Genomic DNA, 23075 nt, shown 5'->3' with positions numbered 1-23075 from the left:
TTCCTTCTGTCCTCTATGGTTTTCTGGTGAAAAAAATCAGCTGTGCATCTTTTTGAGGATTCCTTGTATGTAAGAAGTTATTTCTTGTTGTTTTCAGGATTTTCTCTCTGTTTTTAGCTTTTGACTGTTTCATTATGATGTATTTAGGTGGGAATATCTTTGAATTTATCCTGCTTGGTGTTCATTGAGCTTCTTGGATGTGTAGGTTAATGCTTTTCATTAATCTGGGGAAGTTTTTGACCATAATTTCTTCAAACATGTTCTCCCCCTTCCTTCTTGTCCTTCTTAGACTCCTATTATATATATGTTGGTACACTTGATGGTGTTCCACACTTCTCTGAGACTCTGTTCATTTTTCTTCATTTCTTTCTCTTTTTGTTTTTAAAACTGGATAACCTTAGTACATCGATCTTCAAGTTTGCTGATTCCTTCTTCTGCCTACTCAAATTTGATGTTGAACCCCTCTAGTAAATTATTCATTTCCATTATTTTACCTTTCAACTTCGTAATATCTACTTGGTTCTGGATTTGTTTTATAAATTCTACCTCTTTAGTGATACTCTCTGTTTCATGAGATATCATCCTCACAATTTTCTTTATTTCTTTAGATATGGTTTCCTTTTGTTCCTTGAACATATTTAAAGTTTTTGCCTAATAAATAACATTTAGACTTCTTCATGGGCAATGTTTATTGACTGCTTTATTTCCTGTGAACGGGATATACTTTTGTTTGTTTTGTGTATGGCTCATATTTTCCGTGTTAAGAACTAGGCATCTTAAATATTATAATATGGTAACTCTAGAAATCAGATTATCCCATAATCCCACCTCCTCAGGGTTTATTGTTTAGTGATTTTTCAGAATTAAATCTGTGACATCTGTATTCTTTGTCACATGTGACCACTGATGTCTCTGCTTGGTTAGCTTAGTGGTCAACTAATGACGGAACACAAATTTCCTTAAATGCCTGAAAGCAGTAAGTCTTCCAGTCCTAACAGAAGGGCTCTGTGCACACGTTGGGGCACACTTTCAGTATTCTCCAGACAGCTGACAGCTCTGCCTAACCCTTCGCTTCCTGCTTGCACACAGCCCCAGCATCAGACAGAGAGAAGAGCTTAAGAGCTTCTCAGGTATTTTATGAGAAGGCTTCCAGCCCTGGGCATACCTGTGGTCTGCTAGATCCCTTAGCCACTCGTCAGTTTTCCTAAGTCCTCTATGGACAGGCATTCCCCAGCATTTCCCTTTAAGCTTTTTGATTAGTCTATTGTTTGCCCCAACTTTTATCCACCCCCTCAGGCAGCTGTGATGATTAAACAATTGCTGATGTTTGTTTTTGACAAGATGCCTTAGAGGAAAAGGTTATTTGCACTTGGTGAACCCTGAAGCAGGTCAAATCAAGAAAAGTCTTGGGAGTGGGGCCTTCTAGGGAACCACCAGGAAGGTCAAAAGACAGTTCTCTCAAAATGGGGTCTTGAAAGAGGCTGCATCACCATTTTGTACATCCAGTGGCTGCCAAGCTACTGTTTTTTTTATCATGAATATACACTGCTGGCTTTCAGGGCTACCACAGAGCCGGGGAAGCTAGGAACTGAGCACATTAAAAATTCCACATAGCTCCCTGTTCTTATCAAATTAGCCACTTTTCTCAAATAAACACTTCCTGGATTGCTGCAAACTTTGGTTAATTTCCAGGGTCATGAGGAAGTTAATTTTGACATTTCCTGCTATGTTCTTATTGCTTTTGTGGAGGAGACGAGTTTTGGAGGCCATTACTCTGCCATTCCCACTGTCCTATTATTCTTCCGTTTTTAATCTCTGTAAAATGTTTATTTAGGCGTACCACTTGTAAATCACTTTTTAAAAATCCCAGTTGGAGAGTTTTCTCTTTCATTAGGAAAAGTAAACTATTTGAGTATATTGTACTCACAGATATTTTCAGTGTTAGCCTTGCTGCATCATTTTACGTTTCTATTTATTATGTTTTCTTATTTTGTTTCATTTTATTTTTTTAATTTTTCTTTAGAGTTATCTTTATTCCTCTCCTTCAACTCATAGTTTGAAGTTCAGCTTTCTGTTTGATTACAAGTTCCTGTAAACACACATATTAAAATATCTAAACTTGTATTTTTCTATCAAAATAAAAACTAAACAGTGTAATAAGTATGCAAAGTCATCTATTAAAGCAATGTTTAAAACCAACAAAAAAAAACTATTTAAATTATTACGATGTACTTTGGAGTCTCTGGTTTGGGAAGATTGAGGTAATCTTAATAATTTCTGCTATTTATTGAGTGGCTGCTGTAAGCATTGCACAGGATGCATGCTTTCATTTGTTAATTCATTTCATCTTCATAACTCTGGAGGAACTCTTGTTACAGATGATGAAATGAACTCCAAGAATTTCAATAAAGTTCCTGGAGTCACATAGATTATAGATAACAACATCATGATCCAAGCTTGGGTCTGCCAAATTCCAAATCCAAGGCTACAATGCTTTGCAAGGGCCCAGCCATTTCTATAGGGGTAAAACCTTAAGAGTGTAGTTAGTTGGGAGGGGTGTGCACATTTATGAGAACAAATAACACGGAGTTGTCTTTCTCAGTCTCTCTCATCAGACAACATTTTAAATATAGAGGGGGAAAAGAAAATATAATGATAGATGAAATCTAGAAGAATAGAAACATGCTGAAAGATGGCCAGGAAGGAAGGGGCAGCTGGGGCAGCATGAGAAGGAAGTCAGAGAGACAGAGAGAGTCAACCTATTTTGACTGAAGGGAACAGATGGGAAATGAGCAAAGACAAAAGGAGCCATGTGGGCAGGTGTCATCGGTTAGAGGGCAAGTGACTGGAATTTGATCAATCGACAAGAATTTATTTACTGGACTCCTGGGCACTGTGTGAGATACAAAAGAATGTAGAGTTATTTTGGGAATGATAATGATGTAGACAAGACAGATGGCTTGAACTGGGGCATTAACGCTGAAGGAAAAGGCTAGAGACAGAAGGCAGAAAGAAAGAGGTTAAGGCGATCTCCATGTGAGCCAGCTTGCATATCAATCTGGATTTTTTGTGGGAATGGCAAGATATAGAGGAAACGCTATAATTGCTATTGAATCAAAGTTAAAGGATGTGTAGATGGAAGGAGGAAGATGCCAAATCACCTACTCTATTTCTGCATTTAGGTAAATGAAGAGATTATTAAAGATTTATGAAAACACACCCATATGTACATACACACTACAGAGAGTGCATTAAGTCATCCTCCCAAATGTAAATATGACCATTCAGCAAAGACTGGGTGGGGCCTGATACACGTGACTCACCCTGAATAGATCTGACCACCTTGGAAGGTACTGGGAAGGCTTTTTGTGTTGGAGGAAATTGTAAGCAACACTTAAAAGGTGCCTAAAGACATTCAACAATGTAATGAGGATAGATCTCCATTTGTTAATGTGCAAGTAAGTCAAGGTTAGTTGGGGCCAATGGACATGGAACCCAGTTCAGAAGTATGAGCAGAAAATGAGCTTTCTGAGTAGTTCCTTAGAATATTACTTGTAATAGACTCTCATATGAACATTCCTTTATTCTAAAGTATTTACTGAGCATCTTCTGTAACAAAAAATGATAGCTTCCATGAGTTTTCTATACTCTAAGCTCTTTACATGCATTATCTCACCAAATCTTCATAACCATAATGTGCTATTAGTATTATCTCTATTTTATAAATGAGAAAAATAAGATTCAGGTGTGTTAAATAACTCACCCAAGATCACATAGTCAGTAGCTGGAAGAGGAGCAATCCATAGCCTAATCTGTATCATGTTTCTTTCACTTTGAGGCAGGTACATTTTAGGTGCTGGGGATATAAAAATTCATACTTGGCATTCCTTGTTCTTGAGAAACATATAGAGTAGCTAGGAGACAGAAAGCCAAAGAGTTGCAATACAATAAAATATTTTCTGTAAGAAGCATATACCAAGCGAATGAGTAAAGAAATACACAAGTTTGCCTCAGACTGTCAGAGACCCCTTGAGCATAGACCTTAAGGCTCAGCAATTGTTTCCTAGGTGGTGAAGGCACAGATGGGATTCCAATACAGGCAAAAGCAGTGCAAACAAGCACCCAGATGCAGGAAAGAGTTTGAACTATTTAGGAAACTCTAAGGAGATCAGAAAGACAGAAACATAAAACATAGAGGTACAGCAGGCAATGAGGCTGGCGAGGTAAGAACTGGTACGTGAGGCCAAAGAACTTAGAGTTTATCCTATAGAAATTGGGGAATCATCAAAGTCAGTCCCATGATGAGTTGGGTTAATAAAAGAGATTCTTACATGATATTGTATCATGAGATCCATAAAACTATGACAATTCAAAGACTGGAGATGACGTCCAAGGGCCACAGCTATGTAACAATGGCAGCATTACAAATGGAAGACTCCATCGGAGATTCAAGGGAAGGTGGTGAGAACGCAGCAGTGTGCTCCAGAGAGATCTGGGCCCAGTGTACTAGAGGCTTCCCCGGGGTGAAGCCGTGGTACATAATTGCCTTGGCCAGTTGTTTCACTCGTGCATTTGCTCATCCAGTACACATATGCATGCCAGGCAGCCGTTGCCTCAGCAGCATCAGTATGTCAGTAGCAGTACCCAACTTAATAGTGGATGGCTTTTGAAATGGCATGGCTGATCTCCTGGAAACTGACTCCAGGTGTGACATTGGTGAGGACCTGTTTAGAGGTTTGTGGAACAACAGTCAAGTACTACTTGGAGAATACCAGTAGTGAGTCCCCCCAGAGGACACTATCTGGAGTATCTGGGGTGAGCAGGGATGGAGCTATGGATACAAATCCCCCAAACTTCTGGGCACTGGGGTAGCTCACCAAATCTCAGACAAGACGCACAATTTAACACCTCAAGAGAAGGGGTATCTGCAGGGAACAACCATACCCAACAGAGGGCAGCATCTAAAAGGAGGTAAGTAGAAAGGTCCCAATTACATATACCCAAGGGGAACTGAACAGAACTCCTGGTTATAGATTTGAGACACTTCCCCTCAGTGGGACAGAGACCAAAAGACTTGAGTCAAGGCTCATGTCGTATACATGTGTGTATATAAGTGTATATGTGTAGATAGTAAATGGATATAGTCATTACATTCTTGTCCCCAATTAGCTACGTGGCTGTAAACAAGCTGTTTCCCTCCCTGAGTTTCAGCCTTCTCGTCTATAACATGAAAAAGCTGGCCCTCATCTCGAAGGTCGCCTCCAGCTACAGTATTTTATTAGGATTCCAGATGGTTACTGGTGATGATAAAATTCTTTGTCAACTTATAATTACGTTGTGTAAATGATACAACATCAGGTTTTCCTCTTCTCAGGAACTGCTTTGTGAAAATGACCCAACAAATGCAGAATCTGCATCTTTCTCAGTCGAAAAAACATAGTGCCCCATCGTCTCCCAACGCTGCCAAACGCCTGTACAGAAACCTCTCTGAGAAGCTGAAGGGAAGCCACTCTTCGTTCGATGAGGCCTATTTCAGAACAAGAACCGACCGGCTGAGCCTCAGGAAGACCTCAGTGGTAATAACATGCTTTAGATTCTTGTCTCTGCTTGCTTTGTGGAGTTGTGTTTGGGTTTAAGGAGATGCTAAGATGTTCCACGTTTACTTCAGAACCTGGTGTTTGCAGGTCTACAAGTGCCAAGAGTCAGATAAGGCAGGAACCACACGTGTCTGTGCTGAAGCCAAAGCTTGAGTGATTGCGGGAGTTTCCCTTTCTTTTTCTTAATTTCTTGCCCCTTCTTTTCTCTTAGTTTTTCTTTCTCTAATATATCAGAGAAACAAACAAACAAAATAGCAGTTTGATAACTGTGGAGCATGAATGATATAGGCTTTCTGAAAGCTTCAGTATTCATTCAAGTATCAAATAAACAATGAATATTTCATTTACTTATTTGTAATGTGCAGCCCGTATGTATTCCAGAGGCATTCAAAACAGAATCCAGGCCAAAAAAAAAAAAAAAAAAAAGTGTATGTATTATATAATGGGAAATAAGTAAAGTGATAGAGGGAGAGAGGGAGAGAGGAAGGGAAGGGAAGGGAAGGAAGGAAGGAAGGGAAGGAAGGAAGGGAAGGAAGGAAAGAGTGAAAAAGAAAAAAGGTAGAAAATGGGGCACCTGGGTGGCTCAGTCAGTTGGGTGTCCGACTTCGGCTCAGGTCATGATCCCACGGTTTGTGAGTTTGAGCCCCGTGTTGGGCTCTATGCTGTCAGTTCAGAGCCTGGAGCTTGCTTCGAATTCTGTGTCTCTCTCTCTGCCCCTCCCCTTCTCATCTCTCTGACCCTCCCCCGCTCATGCTCTGTCTCTCTCTGTCTCTCAAAAAAATGAGTAAACGTTAAAAAAAAATTCTTAAAAAAAAAAAAACTAGAAAATGATGAAGATAGAAATAGAAACAGATATACTAAAAGCCTCGGCAAATATAGTACCTAAAATTTATCATTACATTTATCTCTGAGCTCCTCGTCAGTCCAAGCAAAAAGGGAAGCCAAAGTGGTTATAGCATCCCATTAGCTGATAACTGAAAGTATATCAGTCTACCAGGAGAAACGAGTATTTTCCTGTTTATAGTCCTCTGGGCCTTTATATGACGTCACAGTGAATTCTGTAATAGAGTATAAAGGTCTGTATTGGTGATGTTATAGACTTTCTCATAGAGTAGTTTCTGATACTGACCATCAGTAAAAGCTGAGGGCATAATATATCAACATGCTCAGCAAGGGCATTTCTGCAGGGGGCAATAACACCATTTGTTGGAGCTTCAAACAGAAATGAGCCCTAGGCTTTCCCAAGAGAAACATGCTAGAGTTTGCCAACGAAAGCATGGAGGAGGAAAGGACTTCAGAGTGAGAGCAAATACGGCACATGAGAAATGAGGGATAGTAAGAATGACAACCAAATACACAACTGTGGACAGGGCAGCATGTTGACTTTGTTCTGTTTTCCCATTTGTTGTCTCATTTCAAGCTCATCTTCTGGGAGGGCTTGGTTGTGGCTGACTTAAGGCCTAAGCATCAGAGGCTCTTCAGTTTGGCAGATTGGAGACAAAACACCTTTGCATTCAGTAGATTGTCCTGTAGCAAAGAGAGCTGCACACCAAAATAGTTCTATCCCTTGGGACCCCACTGTCAAAACAAGTATTTGCATAATAGCATTGTATTTCCCTCAGATTTCAACCATGTGTCCTGTACTCACTTAAGCTGACCTGCTGCCTTTGATGGAGAGAATTGATTTTTGATGGTACTAAAATTAAACCTGCCAACCATAAATATGTTCGATCAGGCAAGCCCTAAGCTGTGTCAGGACCGATGGTATTTCAACATTCTTTAAAGAGCAAACAACACTTAGAGAAGATCCCAAACAGATGTAGAAATAGTGTATGTGTTGCTCTTCTCCCATGAGCTACAGAAATCCGTATGAGAGAATTCCAGACCTTTTATCCTTTGTTTACTATTAATCTCTGGTAGAACTTTTCAGTGGAATCGTATTGTCGTTAGCTACTTTTTTTAATATAGGTGATTTGAATCCTGTGAACATTCAACTTTTGGTCCTCTCAGCACAGGTGGCCACCCAACCACCAAAGCCCTCCCTGGACACCACCTCTTGAGCCCTTCCCTCGGGGGCTCAGCAATGCCAGGTGTTCGGTGGTTGAGGCCTCGGGGCTGAGAAGGTGCAGATGTTAGTTAGTACAGAGTAGTCTAGGAGCTGGGGAGCCAGCCTGCAGGCAGTGAGAGCTATTTTGGTGCTGCAGAAAGGAAGGGGTATGTAACATCAGTTTTAGAGAGACTACTCTCATCTCAATATGAAACATGGGCTGGAAGAGACAAGAACCAGCAATGGGCAGGTCATTGCCATCGTCCAGGCAAGGGATGACAGCATCTGGGTCTGAGTGATAGAAGAGAAGAGACGTGGGAATGGGGAGAGAGGGGATGAGCGGAGGGGAGATTGTGCTCTCAACTCCAAGCCAGTTGTAATTTAAATGACCTGTACTGCGTTATCTATGCCAGCACTTCCTGAACTGTGTTCTGTAGAATGCTATTCCAGGGGCAGTTAAAACAAATACAATGAAACATATGTTCTCTGCACAAATATTTAAAATAGGTCATATTTCTCACCTATCAGAGAGGCATAACTGCATGTTAGAATTATCAAAGGCCCTGATGGGTCTTATAGTAAAATAGTGTGGTAACCTAGATGAATCCAGTGTGTACCAGATTTATATGACTGCAGGCCACGTTCCTCATAGGACACCTTCTAATGACCTATCAGATGGTTTCGCACAGAAGACTGGTTTCGAGAAAAGCCAGTGTTTGCCCTTACCTGTAGACTAGCCATGCCCTACTGTATGGTCTCAATGCATCTAAATGTACAGATCCATTCAATGGCCATTAGACAAGAGGGAGGGAGGATCCAGCTGTGTTTAACAAGTCGTGTTTGTTGGGATCAATTGCAGTTATGAGTGGGGATGCAGTCACTGAAGTTAAAACAGCTAAGCTGCAAGGCAAGCCGGTCTATGAAAGTGTGCTCACCTGCGTGTGTGCTTGTCCTCCAGAACTTCCAGGGCAACGAAGCCATGTTTGAAGCAGTCGAACAACAGGACATGGATGCTGTGCAGATCCTCCTGTATCAGTATACACCAGAGGAGCTAGATCTCAACACCCCTAACAGTGAGGGGCTGACGCCCCTGGATATTGCCATCATGACCAACAATGTGCCCATTGCCAGGATTCTTCTGAGGACAGGGGCCAGAGAAAGTCCGCACTGTAAGTAAACCTGGGGATAAAAACATGTATTATTAAGGCTAGATCCAGCTTCGTGCCACCGAAATAGCATGACTGACATTTACAGCATGAACAGTTGATGAAGATAGGCTCAGAATTCCTTTACATGTTTTCACGGACTTTCATGCAAATACCTATAGAATTTTACCAGTGTAGGCATCAAGTTACGTGCTACATAGAATACACCAAGTGGAATTGAAAGGGATCCTTGAAAGAACTTCCTCCTAAGAATTTAACCCAAGTTTTAAAATATATGAAACACTCCAAGTGAGGCTATAGAATAGGAAGTATACATAGAAAAGGTTTAAGTGTGTATGTGGGTTAGTGTCTTGGGTCCACAGTCAATATGGTGGCTTGCTTCATTCATTCATTCATTCATTCGGCAAACACTGAGGACAGGGGCGCCTGGGTGGCTCAGTCGGTTGGGCGTCCGACTTCGGCTCAGGTCATGATCTCGTGATCCCCGCGTGAGTTCGAACCCCGCGTCAGGCTCTGTGCTGACAGCTCAGAGCCTGGAGCCTGTTTCAGATTCTGTGTCTCCCTCTCTCTCTGACCCTCCCCTGTTCATGCTGTGTCTCTCTCTCTGTCTCAAAAATAAATGTTAAAAAAACAACAACAAACAAACACTGAGGACAGAGCACTGTTCTAGGTACCTAGGCTCACCTCACCATGGTGAACAAGACAAAATCCCTGTTGTCATAGAACTTACACACTAGTGGAGGAGACTTCCAATAAGCAAGTAAATAGATCAATTAAGTTGTAAACGCAAATAGTGACAAATGTGATGAAGAAAATAAGTGAGTGGCTAGAGACTGACAGAGTGGGGACTATTCTAAATAGGGTTGGGCAAGAAAAGCCTCTCTGATGCAGTGACATTTGAGCCTGGTCCTAGAGGATATCAAGGAATGAGCCAAGTGAGGACATGTGGGGTCACATTCTAGGCAGAGTGAATAGCAAATAGAAAGCTGCCAAGGCAGGTAGGGGTGAGTTGCCCTGTTTGAAGAACGAGGCCAGTGTGGCTACAGCAGATAAACCAAGGGGAGAGTGATGGTGGAGGAAGACCATTCAGGCTCTTGCAGACCACGGTAAGGTGTTTCACTTTGATTGTAAATGTGATGGGGAGACAGCAGAGCAGTTTAAGCAGCTGAATAATGTGTTCTGGTTTACATTTGAGACGATCACTGCAGGGCTCTGCGGGAGATAAGACAGTGGCGGGGCCGCTGTGAAATTGGGAAGACTGGTTAGGGGTCCAGGAGACAGATGCAGGTGCTTGGACTAGCAGGGTAGTGACCTTGGTGGCGGGCTGGCGCGGAATTCTGGATGCGCCTTTGAACAGCTTGAGATACAATTCACATGCATGCGATTCACCCATTTCACATGTACAGTTCAGTGGTTTTTGGTAAATGCACGGTTGTGCAACCATCACCACAATCAGGTTTAGACCCTTTTCTTCACTCACACCTCACCTTTTAGCTACCACTGCCCAACCTCCCCACTCTTCCCAGTCCAGGCAGACACTAAGCTACCTTGTCTTTCTGTATAGACTTGCCCAGTCAGGACATTTCACGTAAACGGAATCCGATAACGCGTGGTCTTTCGGGACCGGCTGCTTTCCGGATGTGTTTTGAAGTAGAGCTGAGAGTACTTGCCAAAGGGAGCTACTCTGAGGCCCGTGGCAGAGCCCGCCGGGAGCAGACAGGACGAAGTCGCACAGCCCTTGCCCTGCGCCAGGCACTATTCTGAGCACTTTACATGCATTCACTCCTTTAAACCCTACAGCAACATTCCGAGGTGGGCACTCACATTCCCCTGGTGCAAACTCTCTGACCCAATGACCACAATGGCTCCAAGCCACAGTTTTTATGTTTCCTAAAAGAAAAAAGTAAACCCATCAAACTGTTACTTTCACTAATACTGATTCACTTACTTCCAAGCGGTGAGACCCAGAGAAGCAAGCAAATATATAATTAGAGGCCACATCTCTGCTCGTAAGTTTCATAAACCCCCACCACCCAAAGACTACGTACAGAGGCAGATCCTTGTATCAGAAAACTCTTTATTTTAAAAATGCTGGGCTCACCACATCCCTGTCACACAGAGTGAGGATTTGGGTTCCGTAGGATCGGGGCTTCTCAGTAAGAGCTCTTTCGTCAAAGTGTCACTTCTTTCTAGTGGAGCGGGGGGCTTGGAGGGGTAGGGGTGGGCAAATAGAGATGGAAGAAATCGAAAGCCCTCTTTGCTACCTTCTAATTTATGTTGCAATAACGTCTATCCCAAAGATCCAGTGAGAGAGCGGTGGAGAGAGGAGCAGAGGGTCTGAACATAGAGAATGTGGACTGAGCCCCATTCTGTAGGAACAAGGGAACCATTCATGCAGATGTTGCCTGCACTGGGCTGGATGAAACATCAGTCCCACTTACCTGAGACACTACAAAGAATTCTGCATTTTCCGTGAAACCAGTGAGACTCCCAATCTCCCCAAGTCCCCATTGTGCATAATTAAATCTCCATAAAAGAACCCACGTACTAAATATCTAGTTAAACCAAAAACAAATTCATTCAAAAGGTCCCTGGTTTTTCTCATTCCCTCTGGGATGATAACCAGAACCATCATCACAAAGTTGTAAAGGAAGGTGAGAGATAAACCTAGGTTTTAGCCTCCAGGAAATAGGACACCTAAGTCACCTTGGCCACCCAGGAAGTCAAAGAGATAGTTCCCTGTTAGACTCCCACATATGTAAAAATGGCAAAGGAATATCGATTGGGTAGCTATGAAGTCTCCATATACATGAGTTTTCATGGTAGCACAGACTCTGAGGGGGTTACGTGACTAACCAAAGGTCACACATCTGGCAGGTGAATAGGGGCGTCAATGACTCAAACCCAACTCTGTGGGACACCCATGCCTGGGATCCTTCTATGCAAACTTGCTGCTTTTCCAAATAATCAATATGGAGGACTGGGGCCCTGAATCTTTCCCTTTGTGCCATTTGCTAAAATCCTACGGTATATTGTTTTGTTCTGTCCTATACCCTAAGGTGCCTTTCCTGTTGGAGAGAGGCACGATAGAAAAGCACAATCTGTTTTCAGGGATTTTTAATTCACTTTATATATCGAGTACAAAAGACACAGAATTGCTTCTGTGCATGAGTGCGAGCCAGCCCATGAGAAACACCAGGGTTCGCCAGCCAGAACCAGATAAGCAAACACCTGCTGCGAATTGTTCCCCAGAAGTTGCAGAGGCAGGAAGTAAAAGAAGAAAAATAACAATGAGGTCTTAATTTCTTCGAGTGTTTTACACATTGTAACACTTCTTTTGCTTGCATCACCTCATTCGGTCCTCACAACTGGCTTACGAGATGGGAGTCTGTTTCATCCTTTTGCTCAATGAGGAAACTAGAATAAGAAAAGTCAAGGGTGCCTGGGAGGCTGAGTTGGTTAAACATCTGCCTCTTGATTTCAGCTCAGATCATGATCTCACGGTTTATGAGATTGAGCCCTGGGTCAGGCTCTGCACTGACAGCATGGAGCCTGCTTGGGATTGTCTCTTTCCCTCTCTCTATGCTCCTCTCCTGCTGCCTCTCTCTCTCTCTCTCTCTCTCTCTCTGTCTCGAAACAAAGTAAATAAACATTAAAAAAAGGAAAGTCAAAATAATTCACCCAATGCTACAAAGCTAGTAGATGGCAGAAGTAGGATTTAAACCCAATTCCTCTATATTAAATGCTTTGGTATTTGTGTAAAAGCATCAGCACACTCACTATCACACCTCAATTCTTTCCTTCCCTGACTCTCCGTCAGCTCCTCTTCTAATGCCAGTCAGGTATTCCAAAGCAGAGTACAGAGTCTCTACGAGGGTTAATTTTCTGTCTTCTGTTTCCTGTATGTTCCCTTCTGAAAGCCAGCCCGATGTGCTTTCCACTCTGCCAACCAAGGATCCCAGCACAACTCTGAAGCAAGTCCTCTGTGATTCTCCCCAGCTCATTGCAGGAATCACAAAGACACAGCTGAGTTTAGGGACCTAACTCTAAATTATTGGTCAGGCATGCTTTTCAGTCTTTAGCTCCTGAATCACAACACCATAGCAAGGTGTTCTTTACAAACGTGGCTTGAAACTCAACCATGTACATTTCCTTCTTTATCGGGAAAGTCCCAGAAGTAGCCACCCAAACTTGCACACCAACCCCATGTTAAATACATGCAGAACCCGGCCTACTCATTAGATCAATCTAGTATCCTTATTCAGTGGCTTTTCCCGTTCTTCCCATCTTTAAGCAAGCAGCAAAGTAATATCCATTCCTTCTAATATCAGTCTTGATTAAAGTAGAATCCCAAATACTTCCAGGTGGACTGGTGTGCTGAGCTCAGGAAACAGGCACAGACTAGAAAGGACTGGAACTAGGACAGCTGATGTAGAGAAGCACCTCAGGACACCCAGGGACTGTGCCTTTGGTCGTTCCATCCACTCAGTATCCCAGTCGCCATGACACCTGCTCAACTGAACAAACGCTATCCAAGAAAGACTTGTCTCTATAAGTGAAAGTCCCCAGTCTAAGCCTTTGCCTCATTCTGACTAACTCATATCCTGCCCCCATTCTGAAATCCCAGTTCAGCAGCCTCTAGAAGGAATTTGCCGAATCATCAGTGGGGTCCTTGCCTTTCTGAGACTGCTATTTATTTCACATCATCTAGGGTCCATAAACAGTAATCATAAAGAAACGAGTTCTTTTTGGATACCTACCATGTACAAATCTGGTCACTCCCATGGATTTTGTCTGTCTTGCGACCCCAGTACCCGGCACAGAGTAGGTGCTCAGAAATCTTCAGTTGAAATTTTGAACCCTGTCTCCCACTGCTGGGAATTACAGGTATTGAATTTATGCACATACGCACGCACATGAGTTACGTGCAGAGCGCGTTACACAGAGTATGGAAAATACCTGTAAGTCTTCCAGCAATTTAAGCTCGGGAGTATCTTTTGCTATTGTTGCGTTGTTATTTTTCCAGGTACTGTTGTAGAATTTGGCCGTAGAGGGAGCCTGACTGTTTTCAGCTTTACACTGTTGAATGATGCGGACCAGGAAGGATGGTGGGATGCACTTCATCTTCAGTCTTTCTGCCCTTCCTTGCAGCTGTGTTCTCCCTTCTCTGCAGACCCTCTCTGCATTTCTCTGTGATCTCTCTCACTTTCCCTCAGGTATTGCCCGTGGAACTGGGAGATGTCGCCCAGAATTAGTTATGTTCAGTGACTTCATAAAACGCAATTGCCCAGTAGCCGTCACGCGAGTATGGCGCGGACGCCAATGTTACAATTTTGACAGACAACGTCAGGATGCGCCACAAGTTTCTGCAGCAGTCGAGGGTCCGTGCCGGTGCTGGGACTGGTTCAGGGCACGTCTAAGAGGTGTGACTATAAACTAATGAGGCTGGCTTTATGTAAACAAACACACCAGAAAGTCTACAAGCCAAACAAATGTTATCCTTTAACACGGTCCTCACGGGAGACCCCACACTTGTTCCAACAGAGCGGCCATTGCTCCAAACACTTCTGGATTTGTCCTCAGAGCCAGTTTATGAGAAAATCTGACTCGTTGCTTACAGTCACACCTGATTTTTGTTCCAAAACAGCATCGCCCCGCGTCATCACCCTCCATGTTCACCAGACTTGGCTTCAGATGATTTAGAGTGGTTTCCTGAAATCAAATCCACCCTCAAAGGACAAAGATTTGCAACCATTAAGAATATGTAAAGAACAAGCTTTGGGCAGGTCTCTAGAATGAGTCCCCAGATATTTTTATTTGCTTCATTAAAATAGGTGTACAAATCCTCACCCGGACTTACAGACCTGCTTCTCAAGCTTCATCTCACACTGCTCACCCCTCACCTGCGATACACTAGCCCCACCAGCCTCCCTTCCATCCCGTGAACACACCCCACTGTCTTACCTGAGGGCCTCTGTCCTAGCTGTTCCCTACGCTTGGAGTGCTTGGCTGCTTTTCGTCTTGATCGCTGCCTGACCAACTCCGTCCTAACATTTCCACTTAACTGTCAAATCTTCAAGTGAGGATTTCTTTGGCCACCAAGTCCAATGTCTAAAGTCACGTTCTAATCACATCACTTAAATTTTCTACATAGTACTTATCACTGTATATGTATTTTTCCATTTCCTTTGCTTATTTACTGTCTCTCCTGCATTAGCATGTAAACTCCATAAGAGCAGAACCCGTCTGTCTCATTCATTTCGGCATCCCCAGGAAACAGTAGGCATTCAGTAAATATGTGCTTCATTGAATTGAATGAATCCCAAGGCCACTTCTTTTGAAAGGTGTGAATATCTTGTTTATTTTTGAAGGGAATGATTTTACTAAATACTGAGTGAATTGACCTTTTTTCATATTTCCGAGTAATTATTTAGACATCCGGTGGCCACAACCTAAGGTCTGTTCACCTGCTCTTTAGCAGTTAATTGTCCCTCATTCTTTTGTTTTTGATTTTTTAAATGTACATGCAACAGAGAATACATTCTCCTTGTAAAAACTTAAAATGTGACAGATAAAGTTTAAGGATACCTTTGACAACCCACTCAATCCATACATGTGCACATGCACATGCTCACAACCTAGGTCCGCGTCCCTAAATTCTCCCAACATAACCGTTACTATCCTCTTAAGGCTTGATTGAGGTAGAGGATCCACTTCCAACCTTACTCAGAATAACTGTTGGCAAGACATTTATGTTCCTTCCTGCATGGGCCTCTCCATAGGGCTGCTCCCTGACATGACAGTTAGCTTCCCCCAGTGCAAATGATAAGAGAGACAGACAGACAGAGAGATAGAGAGACAAACCAAGGTAGAAGCAACAGTGTCTTTTATAACCTAATCTCAGGAATGACATATTATCATTTCCTGCTGAATGTGATTGGCCACGCAGACCCAGCTCAGAAGTACAGTGCAGAAGGGTGTGGCTATTACGGGACAGTTAGTTGGCCAATATAAATATCAAAAACAATATAAAACAACCCAAGAGTTTCTGGTGAAGAGTTTAAATATTTTATGCATCTGTTGTATAGTTTGTGTTTTGAAAACACTGCCCAATACAAACACTTCTTTTTTTTTTTTTTTTTTTTTTTTTTAAATTTTTTTTTTTCAACGTTTATTTATTTTTGGGACAGAGAGAGACAGAGCATGAACGGGCGAGGGGCAGAGAGAGAGGGAGACACAGAATCGGAAACAGGCTCCAGGCTCTGAGCCATCAGCCCAGAGCCCGACGCGGGGCTCGAACTCACGGACCGCGAGATCGTGACCTGGCTGAAGTCGGACGCTTAACCGACTGCGCCACCCAGGCGCCCCCAATACAAACACTTCTTAACACTTATATATATTGTATACATAATATCTATACTATGTCATTAATAATTCTACACGGATTACATGTTGAAGTGATAATAGTCTGGATCTACTGAGTAAACTAAAATAGGTTATTAAAGTTGATATCACTTTTTTCTTTTTTATGGAAATTTTAAATGATTTGGCTTACACTATATTTCTATTAGACAGTACTTGAAAGTATTGGCAAAAGATATGGTTATCTTATTTCACAGTTAAGCTAGGACATCATTCAGTGATCTGCTTTGGATTTTCTAAATAATTTCCTCAAGTGTTTTGTATGCTTGTTTTAGAGATGTCCATTTATCCATTGGAGTTTGGGAGAGCTGGGACAGAAGTCTCTCTCTGGGTCATTGTCTCTTAAAGAACCACAATTACAACTTAAGCTGTATAATACGGACTTTGTGAATCCACATTCTGCTGGAAAGTAGCAGGGAAGAACATTCCAGAGCCCCATGTCCAGGGTGTAATGAGTTCTAAGAGGAGAAAGTGCCATAGTAATTAAAATGAAACACTTAATCTCCAAATCTCTAAAACATTTTGGAACCACATTCTAAAAGTCCTTGGGAAAACCTGAAAATAAGACTTCAAGGTCAAGACTTGAAAAGAAGACTTAGGTCAAGACCTAAGTGAAGCCAAAGTGAATTCTGAGTCCTTAACCTTAGCAAGACAGGTAAATTGAAACTGAGGTTTTGAGCTTTTCTGCTATGAGAGTTTTTTAATTAAAAAACATTGGATTATTGGACTCCTCTATAGTATTTCCTTTGAGTTCCTACCTGAAAACAAGTCAGTTGTGAGGTTGTTAGAAGGTTGTCGTTTTATGAACTGCCGTTCTTGGTTGCCCAGAGGATATTGGCTTACAATTCAAGGTTTATACCTAAGTGACCTTGTTTTCTTCTTTGAAATAACAGATAGGGTTAAAATTGACACCATTTAGTATATAATATATTTCTGAATAGTAGTTGGGGCAGAAAGTTTTTAACTGTGGTCAGAGATTTTTTTTTTTTTTTTGATGGAAGAACACAGCTATTTTATAAAACAAGTATTTGATTTAGTTTTGTGTGCCTCTAAAACATATAACACAGCCCAATGAATATATAATGATAATACAAAACTGCACTATTTGAGAGCCATCTATGTAAAGATTATCAATAATTGATCACAACTTATGAGACAGGTACTCTTACTATGCCAGTTTTCAGATGAGACACTGGGGTTTCAGATGGTAGCATAACTGGTTAGGATCACACATTTGTAACGGGCAGTGCTTGATCCGCATCTATGACCCAAAGCCCTTGTATCACTTTGCCTCTACTTTGGAAATAAGAGGAAAGCAGATTTCAGCTCAGGATGAGGAAACTCTTTAAAATTAAGTTAAACTCTTTTTTTTTTTAATTTTTTTAACATTTATTTATTTTTGGGACAGAGAGAGACAGAGCATGAATGGGGGAGGGGCAGAGAGAGAGGGAGACACAGAATGGGAAGCAGGCTCCAGGCTCTGAGCCATCAGCCCAGAGCCCGACGCGGGGCTCAAACTCACGGACCGCAGGATCGTGACCTGAGCTGAAGTCGGACGCCCAACCGACCAAGCCACCCAGGCGCCCCTGAATTAAACTCTTTTAAAATTAAAACCGACAGTGAGAATGGACAGGGCCACCTTAGTGAGCAGTGAGTTCCCCTCCTGGGCCACGGGTACTATAAGAAGAGGCACCTAAGGCTGGTTCTGAGGCTCTTTCGGATACTGAGACTAAGTGATTGTCTTTGTGCCTCCTTTTCTCATCAATTAAAAAAAAGAGAAAAGAAAAATGCTAGTGACAATAGAAAAGTTGTTGCTAAGTTGTAGAATGTCATATCATTTAGTAATGGGCACATGTATTCATTTTTTCAAGCAAATCAAATGAATCATTCCCTAACACCTTCAGTTAAAAATTGAAATTAGTTTACATTTTACCCTCGTTATATTGCTCTAAGCAATTATCAACCAGGCCAAAACTCATCAATTGCAGGGCAAGACGAAATTAAGAAGTAGTGTGTACTTGGCGATCCATAGGTTAGAGTCTGATGGTGAGGAAAAAACATTCAGTCTGATCATTATTTATCTCAGGATTTAAACAGTAACTGTAATTGTATTCTTTGAACACCAAGTTCCCACCCCACCCCCACCCCCACCTCTAGTTAATTAGCTGGGCAGGTCTTAGAACAAATACCCACTCAGACACTGGGTGGTAGAAATGCTGTTGATAATTAAACACCACAATAGCGTGGGGCCTATTTCAGGAGCAGCGGAGTGGTCTTGCCCCAGCCGGCCGGCTCACCACACACTCACAGACCCTCTATTGTGCTGGCTATGCCTGCTCAGAGGGATAGTTGCTTGGCTGGAGAAGGAACCGACTACAATGAGAGAGAAAAGACCAAACCTTGCAAGTAGATTGGGAATTCTGGACTCCAGGGAAAAATGTCCAGAGTGTGGAAGTAAAAGGGAAATGGATCCAAGGAAAAGAGAAGTGGATGGGCAGGAGAACAAATCATTATGATAGACATAGCCTTTCTCGTTTCTGTGTCCAACTGACCAACCAAAAGGAGCTCACTAGCCTCATGCCAAATCTATAGCAGTTAGAATGTGTGATATGTAAGCACTAGGTTAATTTGCATTCCTTTTGCCATAGAGGAAGTTCACTGGGTTCTTTAAGGTTGTTGTTTCTTTTTAATTTTTTGTTTTATTTTTTATATTTGAGAGAGAGAGACAGAGACGGAGAGCGAGCGGGGAGGGGCAGAGAGAGACGGAGACAGAATCTGAAGCAGGCTCCAGGCTCTGAGCTGTCAGCACAGAGCCTGACGCGGGGCTGGAACTCATGAGCTGTGAGATCATGACCTGAGCCGAAGTCAGACGCCCAACCGGCTGAGCCACCCAGGCGCCCCTTTAAGGTTTTTACGAAAATCTCGGTTAACCATCTCACCTCCTTGGGCTGGGTTTCTTCATTTTCAAAATAAGGAAGTTAAAAAAATAACAATAAAATAAAGCGGTTAAAATGTTCTCAATCTGGCCAAAATAGGAAGGGGACTCTCAGAGTCATTTGCCAGGTGTCAAAAAGCCTAAACTATGGCACCATTACTCAAGATAAAACTGCACGGTCTAATATGATTATCATATTACCTCTGCTTAAAATGTATAAACCCACTTCATTAGGTCATTAATAATAAGGAGAAAATGATTACTTTGTAAGTCAGCTGATTTGGTAGTCAATAAGGAAAATCTTTCAAAAGAGAAGTGTTTTATTAAGCTATTAAAAAACTCCATAGGAAAAAATAATAATAAAAGTTTTGCTGGGTGACATGGTTGGAAACCACTGGCTTGGTTGGTGCCCCTTCTATTCGCCCACGGAATTACCTCTAACTACAGAGGCAAGTGAGTGCATTCTCAGGGGTGCCTGGAAGAAAAACGGTGGGAGAGATTTCTATCAAGTTCCTTTTTAAGCCTTCAATTTTGGGGATATCTTTCCATTCTCCTCCAGAAATGTTTGTTTTAATTTCTAAATAATATGCTTTTACCAAAATCTGTATGGAAAAATTGATGCCCTGGGAAGACACACATATTCATTCTGTGGCTCCAGAGATGCCCACTGCGGCCCCACCAGCACCACCACATTGTGTTGGTGTTTAGGTAGCCCAATTTGAGAAGCACAGGGATCTAGAGGATCTTGGAAAATTCACCTGGCTGTAAAACCGAATGGATTTTCCTTTAGCCTATGAAGAGGCAAAAGGCTTTACCTTAAACATGTAGAATCCCTTTGCCACTACAACTCAAAACAGCATCAAGGCCACAGCCGAGGAGGAAAGGGAAAGTCTAGAAACAAAGCGTGTTGTGCTGAGGAAAGCAGGAAAAATTTCAGGGGGAGCCAAGCATAGCTCAAGAGAAGCTGTCCATCTGAAATGCCACCTGGAATTCACACCAGTAATAACTGTTGTGGATATAAAAATTAATAGGGGGGATTTCATAGTATTAGAAAAATTTATTTTTATAAATCATGTGTCTATCACCCAAGTGTTGATGCATGCATGCAATTCAAACATCAGGCTTACAATAAAAAGCTCACAGAATGACTTAGCAAGGACAATTCCCCCATTTTCTCTATAATTTGGAGTGGAAGAAGGAGGGGGGCGGTGGGTAGAGGGTGCAGTTACTGGGTCAATTAATCAACCTGAAAACTGTGACACAAACCCTGACGCCTAACCTATGTCTAAAAATACACAAATGTATACGAATTTGTTTTAAACTGTCAATGCCTATATTTAGGACCTTCCCAGCAAGGCTATAATGAGACTGTGTTTGAGGCCTTCAGTCATAGCAGACTCTACCATTAATCTGAAGTTAGTTAAATTAACAGCATTTAGTACTGACTTGTCAATCTCACTGCTTCAGGAAATTGCACCTTGAGGCTACTAATATTGCCAATTTTTCCACTGGAGTGTGCGCCCGCGTGTGTGTGTGTGTGTGTGTGTGTGTGTGTGTGTGTGTGTGTGTGTATTTTTTTTTTTTTTTTTTTTTTGCCAAAGCCTCCACATTCATACACCATCATTGCCTCCCTGCGTCCACAGCACTTATATTATCATTTATTCTGGCCCCCTTTAGCCTTCCCGGGGGATTTTGCGTAGTGTAGCTGCTCAGTGAAAGAGTTTTTTAGCTTTATATTTATTTGTTTATTTTTCTGTCATGGCTCACGACTGAGGCTTTAGAAAAAAAAAAAGTGTGACGGTATTCAGAGTACATGATTGACTGCTACAGCAACATTCATTAACCATGACAAATCGGCAGCAAAACACAGTCCTGAGTGTTCTAAACAGCAACTTTAAAAAGAAAGAAGAAAGAAAGAAAAAGAAAAAAAGACTCAACTAATTTTTCATTGACCTCATCTGTAAATAAATTGAGACTGATGGTGAGCAGGGGCAATAATAAATTATTATTCATTTCCTGTAATTAATGCAAACATGCCTATGAACACAGAGAAGATGAATCTATAACCACCTAATTTCCATTTCAAAATACACCTAACAAGTTTTCACTTGAGTTATCTTCATCATATTTCCCCCCCCCCTTAATTAGAAGAATGGAATGGTTGGATTTCTTTCTCACCCACCAGGGGGAAATATTGTTTTGGTCACAGAGAGGGTCAAACACATGTTGGCAACAGAGCAGCAGAACTTGATTCTGGTCTGTTTCAGTATTTGCATGGTTCCCTTCCACAAGACCACGCGGAGGCTGCCTCCTCCTTACCACTAACCGGAGAGAGGGGGGCTCCTGCAGAGTGACCAAGTGACCGCTGAGGCAGCCTTCACGTTCGTGAGAGCCAGGAGCAAAGGCCAAGAAGCAGCTTCCCAGTCTGACACAAGAATGTGATGCATTCTGTTGTTGTCCCGAACATTCACTCACACAAGGGCCAGTTGGGTAAACGCCATCATGTGAATTTAGCTGAGATATCATGTATTGAGTAAAACAGAAATATCAAGCTGTATAATCCCTCTCCGTAAAAAGAGTAGTCGAACTTGCTGTCAGGCATAGGCATCTCCAGAAACCATTCCTTCCCTGAGATCATGATCAGAGATCGAATTGATAGAAGATCATTGTCTAATGACACCCAGTGTCAGAATGTGCAGCCCTACCGTGGCAGCGGGCACTTCGTTAGCAATAAATAAATTGGTGGGGGCGTCTGGGTGGCTCAGTCGGTTAAGTGTCCGACTTCAGCTCAGGTCAGGATCTCACGGTTCGTGAGTTCAAGCCCTGCATCCAGCTCTGTACTGACAGCTTGGAGCCTGGAGCCTGCTTCAGATTCTGGGTCTCCCTCTTTCTCCGTTCCTTGCCCACTCACACTCCGTCTATATGTCTCTCTCTCTCTCTCAAAAATAAACATTAAAAAATATTTTAAATAAATAAATAGGTAAATATTACACCACTGAGATGTGTATACAAAAACGTCTATGAGATTGGCACAATGTGATAAGAGCAGAAAATTCGAATCCGATGCTACCAAAAAAAAAAAAAAAAAAGAAAAAAGGAAGGGAAAAAATGACCAACCAACTTTAATAGTATGCAACTTGCCTTGTGGATGACTTTTCCTAAGTCCTTACTAGCCCTACAGAGCTTTTGGCCCTGTTTGTCTTTCTAAAGATCATGGAAACAAATGTGTGCGATCTGGGTTAGAAGTGGTCCTCATGGGTACTTGATAGTGGAGTTCTAGTGAACCATGCTAGGCAGCTACTTGGGGTGCCTGTGACAAGAGGGCCACAGAGCAATGAGATATCTTAAATGGATGGATTTACCACTACTTTGACGTACTGGAGTCAGTCGGGTAATGAGGAACATGGATCCCACTTAGCCCGGGCATTTTTTTAAAGTCCACAGTAGACTCTTAACTACCCCGCCAATGAAGCGGCATTCCCCCAGAAGGAGAAAGGAGTCAGCCATGTCTTTCCCTCCAGTTGTCAGCCTGGAAAGCCGAGCGATGCACCTTGCCACGCTGGTGCAGGAGGCCCAGCAGAGGGTGAGCGAGCTGTCCGCCCAGGTGGAGAACGAAGGACCCAGTCTGGACAACACCGAGAAAGAGAAACAGCTGAAAGCTTGGGAGTGGAGGTGTCGGCTCTACAGACGCATGAGAACGGGCTTTGAGCACGCCAGTGAGTATAAGCAGAGGACTTCTGCATTTAACTAGAAACCAGGTTGGCTGGAGACAGCCAGGCCTTCTTTTACTGACTTTTTTTTTTTTTTTTTGGCAGTTCTGCTACAGGGTCATGGATGGCCGTTGTCAGCCTATTTGGAGCGAGGGCTCTGGGCGACTGTAAAAGGATCTTTTGTCTCGCTTGATTTTC

At 42.4% G+C, this 23075-nt stretch overlaps 1 protein-coding gene across 1 annotated transcript in view; it reads left to right on the top strand.

The window, feature by feature from the left end:
• ANKFN1 (ankyrin repeat and fibronectin type III domain containing 1) overlaps nucleotides 1-23075 on the top strand; it is a 302257-nt gene that overhangs the window by 159505 nt on the left and 119677 nt on the right. Inside the window, exons 4-6 of the mRNA XM_086686907.1 lie at nucleotides 5375-5576; nucleotides 8603-8813; nucleotides 22689-22883. Coding sequence (XP_086543033.1) covers nucleotides 5375-5576; nucleotides 8603-8813; nucleotides 22689-22883 — 608 coding nt within the window. The remainder of the gene's footprint in view (nucleotides 1-5374; nucleotides 5577-8602; nucleotides 8814-22688; nucleotides 22884-23075) is intronic.

This window comes from Puma concolor, chromosome E1, assembly GCF_028749965.1.
Source record: "Puma concolor isolate L17-30 chromosome E1, mPumCon1.1.hap2, whole genome shotgun sequence".
In the NCBI taxonomy this organism is placed as follows: Eukaryota; Metazoa; Chordata; class Mammalia; order Carnivora; family Felidae; genus Puma; species Puma concolor.
Note: the sequence above shows the minus strand (reverse complement) of the source record. Positions and strands in the feature narration are given on the sequence as shown.